The sequence below is a fragment of the Erythrolamprus reginae genome, chromosome 2, assembly GCF_031021105.1.
Source record: "Erythrolamprus reginae isolate rEryReg1 chromosome 2, rEryReg1.hap1, whole genome shotgun sequence".
NCBI classification, from domain to species: domain Eukaryota; kingdom Metazoa; phylum Chordata; class Lepidosauria; order Squamata; family Dipsadidae; genus Erythrolamprus; species Erythrolamprus reginae.
The window spans coordinates 58,866,913-58,887,494 of record NC_091951.1 but is presented as its reverse complement, the minus strand read 5'-3'; the positions used below and the strand labels follow the sequence as shown (position 1 = coordinate 58,887,494).

Below are 20,582 nucleotides of genomic sequence, written 5' to 3'. Positions count from 1 at the left end.
AGTCAAATTGAGCCCAAAACTTTCTGTTGCTAAGCCATCCAGTTGTCAAATGACTTTTGCCCTCATTTTATGATATTTCTTGCCAGTTGCTAAGTGAATCACTGCACTTATGTTAGTCACACACTTGTTGTGTCAATCTGGCTTCCACATTGAAGGAGGACCTTCTGACCTGGCTTATCAGAATGTCAGAAAAGGGGATCACATGACTTTGGAACCTTGCAACAGTCATAATTCTGAACCAGTTTCCAAGCATCCACGATTTGATCACATGACAATGGGATACTGCAACAGACATAAGCGTGAAAAATGATCAGGAGTCATTTTTTTCAGTGTTGTTGTAACAGTCACTAAATGAGCTGTTGTAAGTCAATGACTACCTATGTTCTCTTCCTCACATGTGTGAAATGTGTACTTTACACATTTGTGCAAGTGTGTGGACCTTTCAGTTTGGCAATACGCAGGTATGCAGTTTGGATACTCAGTGTCCAAAAGTTTCGCCATCACTGATATAGGGTTTCCAGCCTGAGCTAAGGGTTGGGCTAGAAGGCCTCCAAAGCTCCTGGCGGGCCCAGGGGAAGAGCCTTCTCTGTGGTGGCTCCAGCCCTCTGGAATCAACTCCCCCCGGAGATTAGAACGGCTCCCACCCTCCTTGTCTTCCGTAAACTACTTAAGACCCACCTATACCAACAGGCATGGGGGATTTGAGACATCTTTCCCTCAGGCTTATTATAATTTATGTTTGGTATGTATGTGCTGTTTGGTTTTTAATTATGATAGGGTTTTTAGTTATTTTTAATATTAGATTTGTGCCATTATAATATTGTTTTTATCGTTGTTGTGAGCTGCCCCGAGTCTTCGGAGAGGAGTGGCATACAAATCTAATAAATTGAATTGAATTGAATTGAATTGAATCCTTCCAACGCTCTGTTATTCTGTATTTCTTCTGAAGTGCTTCTCATCTTTTCCCCTTGCCTGCAGACTGAGTTTTATCAGACCATTGCCCTGGATGTAGGGCTTCCTTCTGTCATTCCTACATATACCATCCCACCTGCCAAGAATTTATCAGATTTGTTAGAATGGATCAAAACCCTTGAAGATAGGGAGTCCTGCATGAAGCCTGGCCCCATGCCATGCAGGTTTTTCAAGGTAATAACCAGTCCCTTGAGTTCCCTGGGAACCCACAGAAGTTATTGATGGAGCCAATTCCAGTGTAATCTCTACCACATTAGCAAAATGCAATGGTTATTTAGGGAAAATCAAACCACAGTAATTGTTAATAAACTCATTGCACAACTTTGTTCCCATCCTAAGTTATCTGCACATCTAACACGCATTGACAGAGTTCCTTCTGGTAGATAAGTTACATCTGATCTCATGGCCACATACCAGTTGAACATACTTCTCTCCACAACAAATAAGAACTACCTTAGCAACCAAATAGATTTGCTTGGTTGCTTGATTCTCCCAGAAAGAAACCTGAGCCATTTGTTCTATTTCGTATCTATTTCACTGAAACAGTTCTTGATTCAAATGACAAATTAAGTTGAAGGAAAGCAAATACTTTGCAATTTATATTGATCGCACAGTACCCACAGTTATAAATTATACTCGTATATTTTATTTTCTTCAACAGAAAAAAAAATAGTCTGGGGTTGAGAACTTGCAGAATCAGATTTTGATACGTAATAGGGACAATCTTCAGCATAGATACAATCCTCAATTATATAGCAACTATTATTTTTCTATTACTTTTTAGCTCTGCATACATAGGCACACATTAGTGGTGGTTTGTAAATTAGTTTGCCACCGGTTTGCATGTACACGCACACATCTGAGTGGGTGGGCAGAGCCTCCCATCCAGTGATGGGCTCCTACAGGAATACGCAGAATCTTTTTTTCCCTTCTGGGGTCTGGGTATGTTTTTCCTATCGCAGTAAATGAGGTTGAATGCGTATAATTTTAGAAGAGCTGTGTGTGCGTGTGTGTGTACATACACATAGAGTTTATATAGTAGATAATGTATATTTTTGCGTGCCTGTGTGTAATATGTATGTACACATATGGCATATATACATAGAATCAAATAGTATACAGTACATAGAATCAAATAGTATACATAGAATCAAATAGGAGAGGCCAGGCACCCTAACCCTAACCCAAGCCCTTGACAGGAGTGATGTCAAGTTGGCCATCTTTAAGCCAGTCACATGACTTTTAAACCACCCCAATCACATGATCTTCAAGCCACTCCCTTCTGGTCACATGGTGGGCAAGCTACACCCACCAAATAAGCCACACCCACAGGGCGGTAGTAAAAACATTTGCAGCCCCTCACTGCTCCCATCACTACCGGTTCTAAGAACCAGTCCACCTGAGAGCAATCCACTACTGACACACTCATACATAAATACACATGAATAAGATTAGGGTTCAGTTATATGAATATCCATATGAGATGTAATTTGGTTGTTTTATCACGCTTTCCAACAGAAATGAAGAACTGGAGGTAGGATATCATCTTCAATTACACTGGAATTGTTCAAAGACCAGCAGAGTGTATTGTATGCAGACATGCATGAATGCACAAAGTGCAGGCATGCATGCATGTGCAGCAGAGACCCGAAGACTGGCAGAGATGGGGCATCCCAGTACTGGCAAGAGATAAGATCATTTTCTTTTGTGAGTTTCTGCTTTGTCGTTTGCAAGGAAATGAGCTCATGAAAGAAATGCCACAGAGATTTGACCTGGGGCGACAGCACACGTGCCAGCAGAGAGGGCTCTGCGTGCCACTTCTGACACAAGTGCCATAGGTTCACCATCAGAGCCCTATATCATTTCAGACAAATGGTTGTCCAATCACTTCTTAAAAACCTCCAATCCATAGAGACTACTGAGTCTGCAGCTCTATAACTGTCTGATTTGGTTCTGCAACCCAACAAGACCGACACAGACTTCAGAGGATAATCAGAACTGCAGAAAAAACAATTGCTGCCAACCTGCCTTCCACTGAGGACCTGTATACTGCACGAGTCAAAAAGAGGGAGGGGAAAATATTTACTGACCCCTCACATCCTGGACATAAACTGTTTCAACTCCTACCTTCAAAACATTGCTACAGAACACTGCACACCAAGACAATTTAGACACAAGAACAGGTTTTTCCCGAATTCCATCACTCATGTTTTGGAAGGGGGAAGTTGAACAAAGAATTTTCATGGAGAAAATATTTCAATGAACAACTCTATTTGTTTTTATGCTCCTGGATTTTAATCTCTTTATGTCCACCTTTATGTCAGTCACATGATTTTTAAGCCACCCCAGTCACATGATCTTCAAGCCACTCCCTCCTGGTCACATGGTGGGCAAGCCACACCCACAAAATAAGCCACACCCTCTGTGCAGTAGTAAAAAAATTTGCAGCCCAAAATCCAATACTGGCATTTTAAAACATAAGTAAAATTTCCAAACCTTAGAAAATGCCAATTCCAATCAAATAATTAACAATGTTCAGGTTTTTGAACAAAATACACTAGATAGTTGCCCATTGGTGTCTCTGCATAGGTAATTTGTAAAGCCACCTGATAGGGTAATCCAGGTGACTACCAACTGACAGCAGAAAGAACTGTTTGAATCTCTTTGCTGCCAACTAATCATTGTACAGATCTGTTGTGGTCTGCTCTCATCCTGCACAATTAGTCATGGACTCAGAGGAAGTAGAGACAGTGGAGACACAGTACAGGTGTCCTGGGTTCCTGGCACCCAAGACTGAGAGTGAAGAGGATGTGGGGTCAGAGGCTGAAGTACAACCAGGGTCTTCTGCACCTCCCGAGATGAGTGACTCAGGAGAAGAGGAAGAGCCTCTTATTGATGCTAGGATTTGCAGGGCCTCTAGGAGACATGAGTGGTTACTCAGGAGGAGGTTTACTCGTGAGTAGCATTGCTGACTACTGGGCCACACCCTCAGGGCATTTAAGATGGAGTAACGTGCTGCTTCTGCGCAGAGAATGACATAGTTCATTCTAGTATCTAGTTTCTAACTCTTGTTTTTTGGCTTGTGATTTTAAGATAAATATTCTTGGCTTTCTGAGAAGCTCTGGGCTTCCAGCTAACTTCCAAACATCTCCGCTTCTGAATATTGTTTCAGCTTGGTAATTATTATAGTGTTAATCTCTTTCAGGGACTCTAGCCAGCTGATAAGACTTAATAATCAATACGGGGAAGCCATTAAAAGCCATTTATTTTCATTTCGAAAAGACTTTAACTGCAAATATTTTTTGTACATACTAAAATTCATTATTAGTTAAACCAGTGGTATGCGTCTGATTTCTGGGGGGCTCGGCGCTAAGACAGAACAACATCCTTTCACATCAGATCTGATGCCTTTATAATTTTTCATGAGATCCAACCAATTCTTCAAAAACATCGAACAATGTGTACTCTAACATTCTAATACTATTTTCATTTTCTTTTGCAATGAATAGTGCTGTGGCAGCGGCTGCCTTGGCCAATTTGATTTGTTAGTGACACTGCATATTTCCAAGGACATCCCTTAGTTCTGGTGTCAATAACAACAAGATATTTGCTGATGTCATTTAATCTGGACTTCATAAATCAATCGTTTTGAAACAGTTGTAAAGCTCTGGAACAAGTGTGAGAACTATTGGTTCATAAGGTCACCCATGCAAATCTTAAGAGTTTCCGACATATTTCAATACAATCTATGCACAAGCCTTCATTTTCTGTTATTCTAATTTTGAGTGTATACCGTGAGCCATTTAAAATGGTATAGCTGCAGGAATCCGCTAGAATATGATTGTGGCAATGCCATGAGCAGCTGTACCAAAATGTCAAAAGGGCTTACACAGCTGACATAAGCTACTCAAAACAGAATATGGCAGCACCTCCATAAATTTTCTTGCTCCGACTAAGCCGTGCTTAATTTAGATGTGCCATATGTTTCAATCCTCCCTCACTCTTCCTGAAGCATCATCTAAGACAGACCTACGACACTCTCTCTGATGGAAAAAATACACACACACACACACACAAACAAACACTGAACACTGAAGATTTTTCATAAGGTTGCCAAAGGAATTACTATCCTTTCTTCTACTTCTGACATTTGGTTTTTTCTCCGAGTACCTGCTCTGTGCTTATTTTTTATCAATAAAGAACATGTCTGACCTCAGCCAAAACTCCGACCAAGAGGATGTCTGTTCGGGAGAGATAGATGAAGATGAAATCTTAGCAAACCTATCTCCTGAGGAACTGAGGGAACTACAGTCTGAAATGGAAGTCATGGCTCCAGACCCCAAAGTGCCAGTCGGAATGATACAGAAGGACCAGACGGAGAAACCCCCAACAGGAAACTTTGATCACAGATCTCTTGTTGATTACCTGTATTGGGAGAAGGCCTCCAGACGAATGCATGAGAATGAAAGGGTGCCAGTCACGCTATTACCCTCAGAGGTAAGGAGCAGGAAATGTAAATATTCTGCATACAGGTGCTATTCCATATTTTATCACTGGGTTTGATAAGCATCTGCTAACATTCTGCTCTTATCCACACTTCCAATCATGGGTTGGGCTGTTTGCTCAATGGCATGCCAGATGGGTATGCTTCGCACATGAGCAGTACTAAAAGAAAAACCAAGATGGCGGTGCCTATGGCGCTGCCAAAAGAACCGCTTTGGAGGCATGGCAGGCCCGGGTCGCTGCGGGTTCTAGCAATCCAGGCCAACAAGTTACTACCAGGTCTATAGAACTGGTCCGAACTGGGAGAAACTACCTCTGCTTCCAATAAATAGGTCTTGAATTTAAGCAGATGTACACACTTTAAAATAGACTTTAGAATATTTTTTGCATGTTTTAAGTCATACTAGTACTGTAATATAATTTATTATTCCTGCACTAAATAGCAGGCTGGACCTGCAAGCCTTTCCAGGCTCTGGGATTTTATGGTTTAGATAATTTTATGGATCTCTAGGATAAAATTGACATCTCCAGTCAGGTTGAGTAAAAAATCGTCTAAAATACATAATATTCCACTATTTACTATTACTGGAAACAAACATGCAAAAAGCTATTACTATCAAATAATCTTGAAATCCCAACCCAACAAACCTATTATATTAATAATGAACATTCTGAAATGCTTCCCCCTCCCATTTTATTGTGTTTATATTCTTATTTACCTGCCTGAGTTCCTTCTATGCAGGAAAATAGGAATAAATTTGTTCAATAAAAATAGCAATAGCACTTTCATTTCCTCTTTCACTTTTGATTCTACACAATCTGAGGAAGAGTCATTCACCACTTGGTGGTGGGGAATATAGCAACAGCAATAGCACTTAGATTTATATACAGTAATCCCTCGCTACTTCGCGGTTCATCTTTCACGGATTCGCTACTTCAGGGGTTTTCAAAGGGGGCTTAAATTCATTAAATCCATTGAAAATTTTAAATCTATTAAAAATTCATAAAATTATTCTACAGTTCTACTGTACTCTATTAAATAAACTGGTAGGATATCACATGTAGTTCCAGCTGAGAAACATTATAGAATGACTGTTTAATGCAAAGGGTGGGTTTTTAAAGTCCAAATACTCGTTAAATACATTTAAGAAATCTTTCCTCTACTTCACGGAAATTCATTTTTCACGGGTGGTCTTGGAACGCATCCCCCGCGAAAAACGAGGGATCACTGTATTGCTCCATAGTACTTTACAGCACTCTCTCCGCAATTTACAGAGTAAGTAAATTGCCCCCAACTGAATCCTCATTTTACCGACCTCAGAAGGATGGAAGACTGAGTCAACCTTGAGCTGGTCAGCACTGAACTTCAAGTTGTGGGCAGAGTTTGCCTGCAATACTGCATTCTAACCATTGCACCACCATAATGAATAGTTATTAGAGTAATTAAATTATGCAAACTAAAATGTTCCCTACATGGAGAAGAATATTTCACAAGATTTTAATCAGACATAATCACAAAGATCTGGAAAAAAAAGTTCATAAGGACCATCTTGACTTAATAAAGCCCATACTCCACAAAGAGCCAAGTAAACCTGCCTAAGTTATACTATCTGGACCGTCTTTTGGTGTCTTCTGATATGTCTGACTTCATCTCTCATTAAGTTTCTCAGTGCTACAACTCTCAGAATGCCTAAGGCAATCATGCTAGCTCAGGAATTCTGGGAGTTGAAGTCCACGTGTCATAGAAGAGCCAACTTTGCCTACTCTTGTCCTAGGTTGTTTCTAATTTGTTGGAAGTATTTCAACTATTGTCTTATGATTAAGCATCAATGAAACACCAAATATCAGTACAAAAGCATTTGGGTGCTAAAGTGAAGCCTGATAATTCATGCATATTTAATCATATTAAAAGTGGATAATCCTGTTAATAGGATCCTCATACTTTCATTATAATTAGTTTAGAAGAGTTAATAGAAATTTTATTAAGTATATGTAATTATTTTTTTATTATTTATTTATTTATTTATTTATTTGTTTGTTTATTTGTTTATTTATTTATTATTTAGATTTGTATGCCGCCCCTCTCCGCAGACTCGGGGGGGGGCTCACAGCAAGATACAGCAATTTAATTTGATTTTGACTTGATCAATTTTGGGAGACAGGCAATTGATGCAGACATCAAAGAGTTAGTGAGTGATTCTCAGCCAGAAAAAAAGGATGTATGTACAATATACAAAGATTTCACAGGTTCCCAATAAAAAGCTGATAAGTAAAATTACCAAACAGATACATAGAATTAGAATCTTTCATCTGGTCCTGATGAAATCTACTTTGATAAGTATTGTCTCAAAGGTGTTTTTTTCAAAAGGCAATTTGACTAAGTTTTTTCCTTGAGATTGGCAACTTTTAACACGCATATAATACATTTTGCCATAGTTATAATTTTTGCACTTTAGGATAGTTCCACATAGAATTCAGCACCACCATCCAATTTTGAATTTACAAATAATCCCAGACCGAGAAAGAATCTGGCTGATAGAGTAGTTATAGGTACTCTAAGCACTAGATCACCAACAACAATAAGCCAACACCCCAAACTGAAAATTATCTTTTTCCTAGGAAATATATCCTTGTGTTAATATATAGTGAAGTTCCTGAACCAACTCAGTTTCTGAATGCACTGAATCCAAAGTCACATAATGCAACATGAGTTTATTGATCCTCAAACAATCCAGAACCAGATTAGGTAGTTTGCAGCTTTTCATGATGCTGCTGATGTTAGACAAGAATAAAGCTGGGTGTTGCCACCCACTTTTGTTAGCTTATACCCGACTTTATAACTCTTAGAAACCATACCAAGCAGTTTCATGCACATCTTGAATAACATCCGAGACAAGATCATTTTGGTGAGGCTGTTGAAGTCCTCAATAACTACCAACCTCATGCCATTCTCTGGAAGACATGAACTGATATGATAGTATACAGAAAAACATTCCAGAGGTATTCAGTAAGTATGTTTTGCAATAGTATTTAGACCCTAAAAGGGTATTGCACATATCATTTTATCAGTATACTTAACTACCTATGTGTGTTGTTTTTAAAAACGAGTTTGTGGAACCACTGAGAAAAACATCTGAATTAAGAATTGTACATGAGATACGTTCTCTCATATTTGAACAGACTTGACTTTCTGATGGGGATAAGTTCACTTCATGCTCACTTTTCTTATGAGGTAATTCTCAAATTAAAGCATAATCAAAGGTACGGATTATATAATAAGTGAGAAACATATTATTTCTCTCTTCTAAACCAGTCTTAGCAAATGACGCTTGGGGGGTGCAGAAGTTCTGAGTGATGATCCCTTCATTGAGCAGATGGGGAAGGAAAAAATATTGTAAAATTTTTATCCCCCCCCCCAATTTCCATATATACATCAATGCACATACTTTATGTCAATAGCAAACATAATTATTCATTTTTATCCAATCAATCATTAATCAATATCCTATTTTGCACCTATTTTATGTTACTATTCATCAGTCTTCATTTCTTTACACTCCCCTCCCTCTATCTCCATCTCTTCAGCTAACAGTTAGCTGTAGTTCAGCAGTTCAAATCTCACCACTGGCTCAAGGTTGACTCATCCTTCCATCCTTCCGAGGGGGGTAAAATGAGGACCCAGATATTTGGGAGCAATATGATGATTCTGTAAACCACTTAGAGGAGGCTGTAAATAGCATGCTATTGCTAATGTTATTGTGATGCCTTTCCATTTAAACTTGTAAATCTTCATAACAGAAAAACAAATTCATCAACGTTCTTAGTCTCATTCAATTGATGTGGCAAAATGATTTAAAATTATTTCAGCTCTCAGCATTTTGTTTTTATAGAGACCCATCAGAGAATATTCTGAAGAAAATGTTGCCAATAGTAGCAGTGAAAAGCCAACAGCCAATGATGCTGCAAATGAAGATATATATGATTACAAAAAGAACAAACAAATGAATGAGGAAGAAGAGGAGAAGGAAGAAGAAGAGGAAGAAGAAGAAGAGGAGGAGGAAGAGGAGGAGGAGGAAGAGGAGGAGGAAGAAGGTGAAGAAGAAGAAGAAGAAGAAGAAGAAGAAGAAGAAGAAGAAGAAGAAGAAGAAGAAGAGAAAATAGAAGAATCAGAGAAGAGAGATCTAGAAACAAAAAAACTTCATGAGAATGGCAAGAACACCCAGGAAACTAAAGGATCATACACAGAAGATGGTGAAAAAGAAGGAGAAAATGAAAAGAAAGTTTCAAAATTAAATATTCCCAAAAAATTAGCTCTAGACACTAGTTTTATTAAATTAAGTGCACGCCCTTCAGGAAATCAAACTAATTTAGAAGGGAGTCTAGTAAGAGTCCGTAGAAATGACTCAGAAATGACAGAACTCAACTTAAACAATATTGAGAACATCCCCAAGGAGATGCTAGTGGACTTTGTCAATGCCATGAAGAAGAACAAGCACATCAAAACATTCAGTTTAGCCAACGTTGGGGCAGACGACAATGTAGCTTTTGCTTTGGCCAACATGCTGCGGGAAAATAGGAGTATTACCACTCTGAATATCGATTCCAATTTCATCTCAGGTAAAGGGATTGTTGCCATCATGAGATGCCTGCAGTACAACGAGAAGCTTACGGAGCTACGTTTCCACAATCAGAGAGGTATGTTGGGTCATCAGTCAGAAATGGAGATTGCCAGACTGCTGAAAGCCAACCCTACGCTTCTTAAGATAGGCTACCACTTTGAACTTCCAGGACCCAGAATGGTGGTGACTAATCTCCTCAGCAGAAACCTTGATAAGCAGAGACAGAAAAGGATGGAGGAGCAAAAATTGCAACAGTTAAAGCAGCAGAAGGAATTCATTGCCATGTTGGAGAACGGACTTGGGTTGCCTCCGGGGATGTGGGAATTGCTAGGAGGACCGATACCGGCTTCAATGATGCCTCTTCCAATGCAACTTCCAACGCCACCAGTTCCCAAAGCCCCACCTGTTGGCCGAAGAAATGAACCTGCTGTAAGAGAAGAACCTGAAGAGGAAAGCAACAGTGACCTTCCCGCTTTCAAGATAGTGAAGCTCAAGAGGACGAAGCGCAAACCTACTATCCAGGAATATGTAGAGCCAGCTGAAAAAACCAATCTCAAAGATGTGATTAAGACCCTAAAACCTATTCCGAGAAGGCGGCCCCCTCCTTTGGTTGAGACCACTCCAAGAGACAAGCTACTTAAGGATATTCGCCAGAGTAATGTAGCTTATTTGAAACCGGTGAGTATTGGGTGACTCAAGGAAGAACCAATTTATTTATTTATTTATTTATTTATTTATTTATTTATTTATTTATTAGATTTGTCTCTCCATAGACTCGGGGCGGCTCACAATATACAATAGAACAATTCACAACAAATCTAATAAATTTAAAAAACATTTTAAAACCCCATTATTAAACCAGACATACACACAGACATACCATACACAAATTGTATAGGTCCTGGGGAGGGGGAATGCCTCAATTCCCCCATGCCTGATGGCAGAGGTGAGTTTTAAGGAGTTTACAGAAGGCAAGGAGGGTGGGGGCAGTTCTAATCTCCGGGGGGAGCTGGTTCCAGAGAGTCTGGGCTGCCGCAGAGAAGGCTCTTCCCCTGGGACCCGCCAGACGACATTGTTTAGTCGACGGGACCCAGAGAAGGCCAACTCTGTGGGACCTAATCGGTCGCTGGGATTCGTGCGGCAGAAGGCGGTCCCGGAGATATTCTGGTCCGATGCCATGAAGGGCTTTATAGGTCATAACCAACACTTTTAATTGTGGCCAGAAATTGATCGGCAACCAATGCAGACTGCGGAGTGTTGGTGTAAGTCCCCCTTAGCTGTTGATTTGATTGCTGCTCTTAGAAAAGGCAGAAATAACAGCTGATAAAATATGATTAGTATTATAGGTAGACCTCAGCAGGGGTGGGTTTCTCTTACCTTTCCTATCGGTTCAGAAGTGCACATGTTGTGTCCAAAGTGCGTGCATGTGTTACATTTGGGTACTGACTCTCTTAGCATGTGCATAAGCCTTTGCACATATGCATAGGGTTCGCTGCCAATCACTTTCAAGCAGCAGTGATCAAGGAACTGGTTCAGAGGTGTGGCAAGCTGGCCATCAGTACCGGTTCAGCGAACAGCGCCAAATTTCCACCTATGGCTTTCACGAATTAGTCTGAACCAGTAGCAACCCACCACTTAGTCCTCCGCTTACGATTGTAATGGAGTCTGCTATTTATTTGTTTATCTATTTGTTTATTTATCTATTTGTTTGTTTGTTTGTTGGATTTGTATGCCATCCCTCTTCATGGACTCGGGGCGGCTCACAATATGTCAGCAATAAAACAGCATGCAAAATACAATTGGATCCAACTAATATAAATAGTAGCATAAAGAATATAAATGGTGGCATAAAGAAGTTTTCAAGTTGGGGCAGTATGAATCTCCAGGGGGAGCTGATTCCAGAGGGCCAGGGCCCCCACAGAGAAGGCTCTTCCCCTAGGCCCCGCTAACTGACATTGTCTAATTGATGGAATCTGGAGAGAAGGCTGACTCTGTGGGACCTAACCGAACACTGGGATTCATGTGGCAGAAGGCGGTCCCGTAGATAATCTGGTCCAATGCCATGTAGGGCTTAATAGGTCATAACCAACACTTTGAATTGTGTTTGGAAACCAATTGGCAGCCAATGCAGTTCGCGGAGTGCTGGAGAGACACGGTCTCTATTATGGTCATTAGTCATAATAGTCATAAAGCAGATCATTGATTTTACTACCTTTTTTGCAGTGATTGTTAAGTATATGTTGGGGTCATTAAGCAAACCCATTGTGGGGGGGTTTTCCCACCAAAAACTGGAAGTAAAAGTCAGGTTTTGGCAAAAGCATCGTAAATCACAGTCACATGATCATGTGTAAATGATCATAAATGCCAATTTGCCCAGCACCTGGAATGTAGCAATGTGACCACAGGAGTGGGGCTGGCCACCAGAACTTCAGAACTGGGTTGTAAGTACTTTTTGGGGTAGGGGTCGGTGGTAACTTTGAATAGACCGTAACAATTCTATTTTAGTTATCATATAATTTATTTTGTCCAGCAGGGAGATGGGCAGCTTCATTGTCTTCAGACATTTTGGACTTCGGTTCCCACCCACATGGTTAAAGGCAACAAATTATGGAAACCATAGTTCAAAAAATACCAGGAAAATGTCTATCCTGGATTAGCTTCTAACTATAATCATGAGTAAACATTTACAAATATAAGTAAGGGAGCAGAGATTTTTTTCTGCCATCATCACTAAATTGTTATTATTATTAGTAAACAAAAACGGAAACCCTTCCAATTCCCTGTAGAATATTTAGAAATGTATTATCAGCTCTATATTCTGCTCAGCAATACAAGTCATTTTACAACAACAACAACAACAACAATAACAACAATAATAATAGAAAACAAAACTGATATTTTCAAATCCTCTTGCTCATAACATTTTTCGTAGAATAAGACTTACTTCAACCTGTTCTGTCGAGCTCTCTGGTAGAATCCTCCCAAAAATGCACAGATACAATTTCAGACACAAAATAATGTTCTTTATACTGAAAATGCAAATAAACGGAGCACTCTTTTTGTATAGCAAAGAGCCCTCGTCTACAAACAAACTGGTAATTTGTACACGTCCCTTATCAGTTCTGTGATATTTAGCTTGCAGCTGTGAGGCAATTCACAGTCCTTCTTCTTTTACAAAGTGAAACACACTTTGCTCTGGTTTAGTTTCAAAGTGGGGAAAAATCAGCACACAAAGGTCAAAGTCAGCAAAGCAGGCACGAAACACAACGATCAGATAATCCTCCACAATGGCCAAACCCACAGGCTGCTATTTATAGCAGCCTCACTAATTACCACAGCCCCACCCAACCACAGGTGGCCTCATTTTCTTTGATAATAATCTCTCAGTTGTTGCTGCCTATGCAGTGCTCTCCACATGCGTGGCTGTATCATTAACTCTTGTTCCGAATCCAAGGAGGAGCTAGATAATTGATCTCCTTCTGAGCTGTCTGCCACACTCTCCTCCTCCCTGTCACTCATGTCTTCTTGGTCAGAGGAGCCTTCATCATCAGATTCCACCGGGAGCAAAACAGGCCTGCAGCATGTGGATGTCTCCCCCACATCCACAGTCCTTGGGGCAGGAGCTGGGCCAGAGCTAACCACAACACAACCAAAATCAGAAAGAGTCCATGCAGACAAGCATTCTATAATGCTTAAATGGTTTTCTACATGTTGGCCTGTGAATTTAGGAACATTCTCATCAAGGAGTGAATAACCTAAAGAATAGAAACCAGGAGGCAAATTAGTACATTTCTAAGCTGCAGATGCTTGGAACATGCCCATCAATGGTGACTACTAATGTAAGGTATCCTTTTGCTAATATATAATCTGATAACCAAAAATGAAACTGCGCCACTTTATAAAGATCTCTGATAGCGTTATATGGGCTTCATAGAAACATAAAAACATAGAACACTGATGGCAGAAAAAGACCTCATGGTCCATCTGCCCTTATACTATTTCCTGTATTTTATCTTACAATGGATATATGTTTATCCCAGGCATGTTTAAATTCAGTTACTGTGGATTTACCAACCATGTCTGCTGGAAGTTTGTTCCAAGCATCTACTACTCTTTCAGTAAAATAATATTTTCTCACGTTGCTTTTGATCTTTCCCCCAACTAACTTCAGATTGTGTCCCCTTGTTCTTGTGTTCACTTTCCTATTAAAAACACTTCCTTCCTGAACCTTATTTAACCCTTTAACATATTTAAATGTTTTGATCATGTCCCCCCTTTTCCTTCTGTCCTCCAGACTATACAGATTGAGTTCATTAAGTCTTTCCTGATACGTTTTATGCTTAAGACCTTCCACCATTCTTGTAGCCCGTCTTTGGACCCGTTCAAGTTTGTCAATATCTTTTTGTACGTGAGGTCTCCAGAACTGAACACAGTATTCCAAATGTGGTCTCACCAGCGCTCTATATAAGGGGATCACAATCTCCCTCTTCCTGCTTGTTATACCTCTAGCTATGCAGCCAAGCATCCTACTTGCTTTTCCTACTGCCCGACCACACTGCTCACCCATTTTGAGAAATCACTACCACTAAATCTTTCCCTTCTGAAGTTTTTGCTAACATAGAACTGCCAATGCAATACAGTGGTACCTCGAGATACGAGTTTAATTCGTTCCGGACCTGGGCTCTTAAGTCGAGCAGCTCTTATCTCGAACGACTTTTCCCCATAGGAATTAATGTAAATAATTTTAATTGGTTCCAGCCCTCAAAAAACTCACAAAGTTAGTCTAAATTATGCAGAAAGACATGTTTTTAATGAAGAAATGTACATGTACATATAAATGAATAATGAAGTTTCTTTCACTTAACTTGTAAACTTTCTTAAACTTTTAAATTTACATATGTTCAACTTCTCTGCCACCCAATCCTGTAGGACAGAGGTCCCCAACCCTTTTTGCACCAGGGACCGGCTTTAAGCGATCAAGAGAGGAATGGGTGAATGAATGGACGGAGGGTGGGAAGGAAGGAAGGAAAGAGGGAAGGGACAGGAACAGAGGAAGGAAGCAAGGAAACTTATGAAAGGGGAGAGTAAGAGAGGAATGAGTGAAGGGAGGGAGGGAGGGAAGAAGGTGGGAAGGAGAAAGAAAAGAAGAAATAGAGGAAGGGAAGGTAAAAGAGAGAAAGAAAAAGAGCAAGAAAGAAAGAAAGGGGGAAGGGACAGGAACAGAGGAAGGAAGCAAGGAAACTTATGAAAGGGGAGAGTAAGAGAGGAATGAGTGAAGGGAGGGAGGGAGGGAAGAAGGTGGGAAGGAGAAAGAAAAGAAGAAATAGAGGAAGGGAAGGTAAAAGAGAGAAAGAAAAAGAGCAAGAAAGAAAGCTGCAAGCACCCCCCCGAGCCCCCCAGGCCGGCTGCAACCTTTTAAAACACGCGTGCCGCTTCGCAGCTGTCTCCTGAAGCCGAACGCGGAAGTTAGCGTTTGGCTTCAGGAGACAGCTCCTTGGCGCTTGTATCTCGAATTTGGGCTTGTAAGTAGAACAAAAATATCTCTCCCCTCCCAGCTCTTATCTCGAGTTGCTCTTAAGTAGAGCAGCTCTTATGTCGGGGTTCCACTGTACTCAGATTGAGGATTCCTTTTCCCCAAGTGCATTATTTTACATTTGGAAACATTAACCTGCAGTTTCCATTGCTTTGACCATTTATCTAGTAAAGGTAAATCATTTACCATATTACAGACCCCTCCAGGAATATCAACCCTATTGCACACTTTAGAGTCATCGGCAAATAGGCAAACCTTCCCTACCAAACCTTCCCCTATGTCACTCACAAACATATTAAAAAGAATAGGACCCAGAACAGACCCTTGTGGCACACCGCTTGTAACCTGTCTCTGCTCAGAATACTTGCCATTAACAATAAACAATCAACTTAAAGCACTTGAAGTACTGTATCCACACAGGTCTCTGTGTTTCGGGCATGCACCTGCATACCCTCAAGCAAGCAGATAAAAGAAAGCTAACAATTTGCTGCTTCACTGGTTTCTTCTTTCCTTCTGTAGCACTTGAGAATGTTTACAAATCCTTCAAAGTTGGGATGAGGCTTCTCAAATAACATCTAGTGAAAGCACTGTAGGAGATGAACTGCATTTTCTGCCACAATCATCCCCCCTTCTCATTTACACAGCAGGCTGGGTTTCATATCGCACCAACTCGGGATTCAATGTCTCTCTTTAGATTGATTGGAATGCCTCAGAAATTCTCACATGGGGCAAGGCCAGAATTTGCACCTGTTAATGAGTGAAGTCATTCATTCCCCAGTAGTAAATTATATGCCAACCTCAGAGGTGCAGGTATAAGGTTCCAAGGTCAAAGTCAAGTAGTATATACTACTACAGCCAGTGGTAGTTCTTTGCACTATGGCATTATAGGTAAATTGTATTTTCAAAAGAGACGATTTAGGAAGATCCTAGTCAGTTTTAAATATGATTGATTGACCAATTGATTTATCTTCCGTCTTTATTATTTGTATAAATAACTTATAATTTGTACAAATAAGCACGGGGAGATCAATACATTATCTGGGAAGATTTTTTTTTAAAAAAATCTCAAAATTTATAGTTTATTCTAAATACGCATAGAAACAATAAATTTCTAATTTTCAAGTGGGAAAAACTTAAGACAGGATTAACATTTTCTTGTTTGATAGATTTTTTATTTTTTGGAAAACCTTAATCATTACAAAACAACAATTGCATTGAACTAAATCTGACCCCCAAAAATGTTGACATCGTGATTACAAGGTTAAGGATTTTTACTAGATACATAAATGTGATAAAACTTATCGCAAACTCTTGTGTCATTGATTTATTATGCTACTTGCATTCAGTAGCCACTTTGTTGTAGGGTGGAAACACAATTTGGTGTGGGATAGCATAGTAAATGTTTTATTTTTGAAACAGCAAAATCTTGGGTTGTTGAATAGCATTTCTCTGCAACCAAGTTACTTTCCAAGAAAAATACTTTAGCTTCACTGTATGTTTTGTTACATAAAAGCTACTTTGATGTTTTGCCAGAAAGTATGTCAAGAAATCATTTTCAATTTTACTGTGTCTTTTCCAACATATGCTGCTATTCTCTTTTTCTCTCTGGCCATTCCCTTCTCCAATTCATACATTTTTATTACAATTCCTGCACAGGTACCTGTTCCCAAAGAGCTGGAATAAAGCACCCTGTTCTGCTGAAGGAAACAGCTAGAAAAATGACCAGACTATCCAAGTGTTGCTTCAGAAGGTTTCAGGAATTGATTCCTTCATCTGGGTGTCATGAAGACATGGGAACAATGTTTAAAGCATAGGGTCTGTTGAAGTGATGATTGATGAGTTACAATCTCAAGCAACCAGATGTATTTTTATTTTGAGGAGAGGCAGAAGTGGAAAAGGCTACTTCACCTGTCTCTTTTAATCATTGTGCCATCCCTGTCATCAGTTCTTCAGAAAAAATGTACTGTCTCCATATGACCTTCTCGCTTACATTTTACAGAAGCACATCGCACATTCTGTTGTGGTATTATTATTTCATTCTTCCACTCTCCTTTTAGTTGTGGGGAATACCTGCCAGTTTTAAAATCTTTACCTTTTTGTTAATAACAACTAATTTAATTTTTGCAAGATGAGGGATGTTACAAGAGAAATAAAACAGCAACTTCCAAATGAATATATCTGAATAGGGGTTTCTCTTCTCAAAATAAGTGTCCCTTTTTAAGGTTTCTGCATATCACATCTTTGGGTAAGATGTAGCAACTATAATAATAACCCAGCTCTACAGTAGCAATCATTAAAAGGATCTGTGGGTCTTAGTGGTCCACCACTTAAGTATTAGCCAGTAATATGCTCCAATTGCCAAAAAAGCCAATGCAGTTCTAGACCGCATCAACAAAGGGACCATGAAGATCACAACAAGTGATAGTACCATAGATTGCATCTATGGTTGCCATGATACAAAAAAAAAAAGACGCTGAGACTCTAAAGAGTGCAGAGAAGAACAAAATAGTAAGAAGTCTAGAATCTAAACCATATGATAAATAGTTAAGGGAATAAGATATAACTAGTCTAACAAAGAGGAGGATTAGGGGTGATATGATAACTGTCTTCCAGTATTTGAGGGCAGTCACAGATCAGTCAGATTTTGACTGATCAAAAGATGTTAGCCATCACCCGAATGCCTATCACTGCATGATACATCTGTGATTAATCCCATTTTCTAACAGAACAGGTAGGCACGCTAAGAAACTTCAAGAATAAAGTCTGCACTATCAAGCAATCACAGTTACTATGTATTGTTATAGTCCTTCTCGTCGTAAGGCAGTAATTCTTTCCCATGCAATATTTAATTATTCTATGTTTTTAAATATGTCTTTTTATCTAAATTAGATACAATATTTGGGCTACCGGATCTGTGCTGGGAAATTACATATAATCACAAGATGGCAGTGTTTTCTGACATTCTCAATGCCATCAATTCACTGTCCAAATTTTTGTTGTCTGGTTCTGGTAGCCCCATGCTTCTCAATTATTTTCTCTTAGCCCCCACCCCAGGAAGAAGTAAACATTTTGCCCCTCCCAACTCTCCGATCTGGGCCCCAATGGAATTTTAGTGTTCACATTTATTATTTTACTTATTATAAGCTGCAAGCAAACTATTGGCTGGGGAAGGCTGCTATACCCACTTACCTGGGAGCAAGTCACACTGACCTCAGTGAAGCCTGTTTTAAGTTAGGCAGGCATAGGCTACTGTGGTTAAGGCCCTCTTTTGATATGGGGCCAGGCTAGCTTAATCAAGCCCATGTTTTGGCGTCACCGGCCTGGCTCATAAGCGCTGTCTGTCAGGCACTCACAGCAAATGCTGTAGAAGGAGGCTTTAGGGTGCCATTTGAAGCTTTTGCCCAGCTGCAAAGAATGCTCCTCCTCGTCCAGCAGTAGTTTCATCACACCATTCATTGCTACCGTGATGCCCACCAAGAACAACAAGAATCCATGCAACCACCTCACTCTACCTGGCTGCCTTCCGGGTTCAAAGCAGTGTGCAACTGGGAAAACACTCCCCACCAGGAGGAAATCAATCAAGAGGGACCATCAGGGCCGCCGATAGACCGGTACTACTGGGAGTGGTGTCACGGGCCCGGGGAAATTGAATAATGGAGGGGGGCCCGGCGCTTCTCCTGCTGAGCCTAGTCCTCTCCCGGTGGCTTTCGGCTCCTCCCGCCGAGGAGCTGCAAGGCTGGCCTCGGAGCTCCGCGCAGCCAGCGTTCCCTCGTGCCCGGCGGGCTTCCCTTTCCTAAACCCCCGCCAGCCCCCTCCTTCCCTTCCTGCCCTGCCCTCCTTCCCCGAGGTGTCCCTTGCCCATCATCCCCTGCTGGGCAATGGGGCAGCGGGACAGCTAGATGGGCAGCTCTTCCGGCGAGGGTGGGCAAGGCACGCCCTTCTCAGCTCTCGGCCTCCGCCCGCGCAGAAAGCATCCTTCCTCGCACCCAGCGCCGGCCATGGGGGCTTCTGCCGCCGCCTTCCGCAAGGCCCCCCGAGGAGCCGCGTGGGTCTCCAGCCTTCTCCTGGTGAGTCACCGCGGCAAGGATGCGGGCGAGGGAAAAAGGGAAGAACCTGGCGCCTTGGGCGCTTCCCTCTTGCGGTAGAGGGGTAGGTGGTTTGTGGGGAGCCGGGAGCGGGGGAGGGAAGGAGCCGGCATAGTCAAAATCACAATTCCTTTCGTTTCTTTTTCCTTCTTTCTCTATTTCTCTCTTGCTCTTTCATTCTTTTTTCTTTATCTTGCTTTCTTTCTTTCTCTTTCTTTCTCTCCTTCCTTCCCTCTTTCCATTTCTTTCATTCCCCCTCTCTTTTTATTTCTCTTTCATTCTCTTTCTTTCCTTTCTTTCTTTTGTTTCTTTTTCTTTCTTTCTCTCTTTCTCTCTTGCTCTTTCATTCTTTTTTTCTTTCTCTTTCTTTCTTTCTTTCTTCCTTTCTCTCCTTCCTTCCCTCCTTCCATTTCTTTCATTCCCCCTCTCTCTTTTTATTTCTCTTTCACTCTTTCTTTTCTTTCTTTCTCTTTTTCTTTCTCTTTTACCTTCCCTTCCTCTATTTCTTTTCTTTCTCCTTCCTACCTTCTTCCCTCCCTCCCTCCCTTCCTTCAGTCCTTCCTCTCTTACTCTCCCCTTTCATAAGTTTCCTTCCTTCCTCTGTTCCTGTCCCTTCCCCCTTTCTTTCTTTCCTTCCCTCCCTCCATTTCTTGCTTTCCTTCTCCTTCCTCCCTTCTTTCCTCCATCACTCCCTTCTTTCACTCCTTCCTCTCTTACTCTCCCCTTTCACACCTTTCCTTGCTTCCTTTGCACCCTTCCTCTGTTCCTGTCCCTTCCCTCTTTCCTTCCTTCCTTCCCACTCTCCGTCCATTCATTCACCCATTCCTCTCTTGATCGCCCCTTTTACCATTCCTTCCTTCCTTCCTTCCT

The 20,582-nt window shown here is 40.8% G+C and overlaps 1 protein-coding gene across 1 annotated transcript; it reads left to right on the top strand.

Annotated features, from left to right (window-relative positions):
• Positions 1-5,175: 5,175 nt before the first annotated feature.
• LMOD3 (leiomodin 3) lies at positions 5,176-17,310 on the top strand. The gene is made up of 4 exons (XM_070735735.1): positions 5,176-5,469; positions 9,366-9,567; positions 9,607-10,772; positions 17,284-17,310. The coding sequence occupies exons 1-4, from the start codon at positions 5,176-5,178 to the stop codon at positions 17,308-17,310; spliced, it is 1,689 nt and encodes a 562-aa protein (XP_070591836.1).
• The last annotated feature ends 3,272 nt before the right edge of the window (positions 17,311-20,582 follow it).

What these genes read in the sequence shown, in the direction of transcription:
- LMOD3 (XM_070735735.1), top strand. Translation starts at nt 5,176, where the DNA reads ATGTCTGACCTCAGCCAAAACTCCGACCAAGAGGATGTCTGTTCGGGA. An exon ending in TCACGCTATTACCCTCAGAG is followed by an intron (nt 5,470 to 9,365) that starts GTAAGGAGCAGG and finishes TTGTTTTTATAG; the next exon opens with AGACCCATCAGAGAATATTC. An exon ending in ATGTAGCTTATTTGAAACCG is followed by an intron (nt 10,773 to 17,283) that starts GTGAGTATTGGG and finishes ATTCCTGCACAG; the next exon opens with GTACCTGTTCCCAAAGAGCT.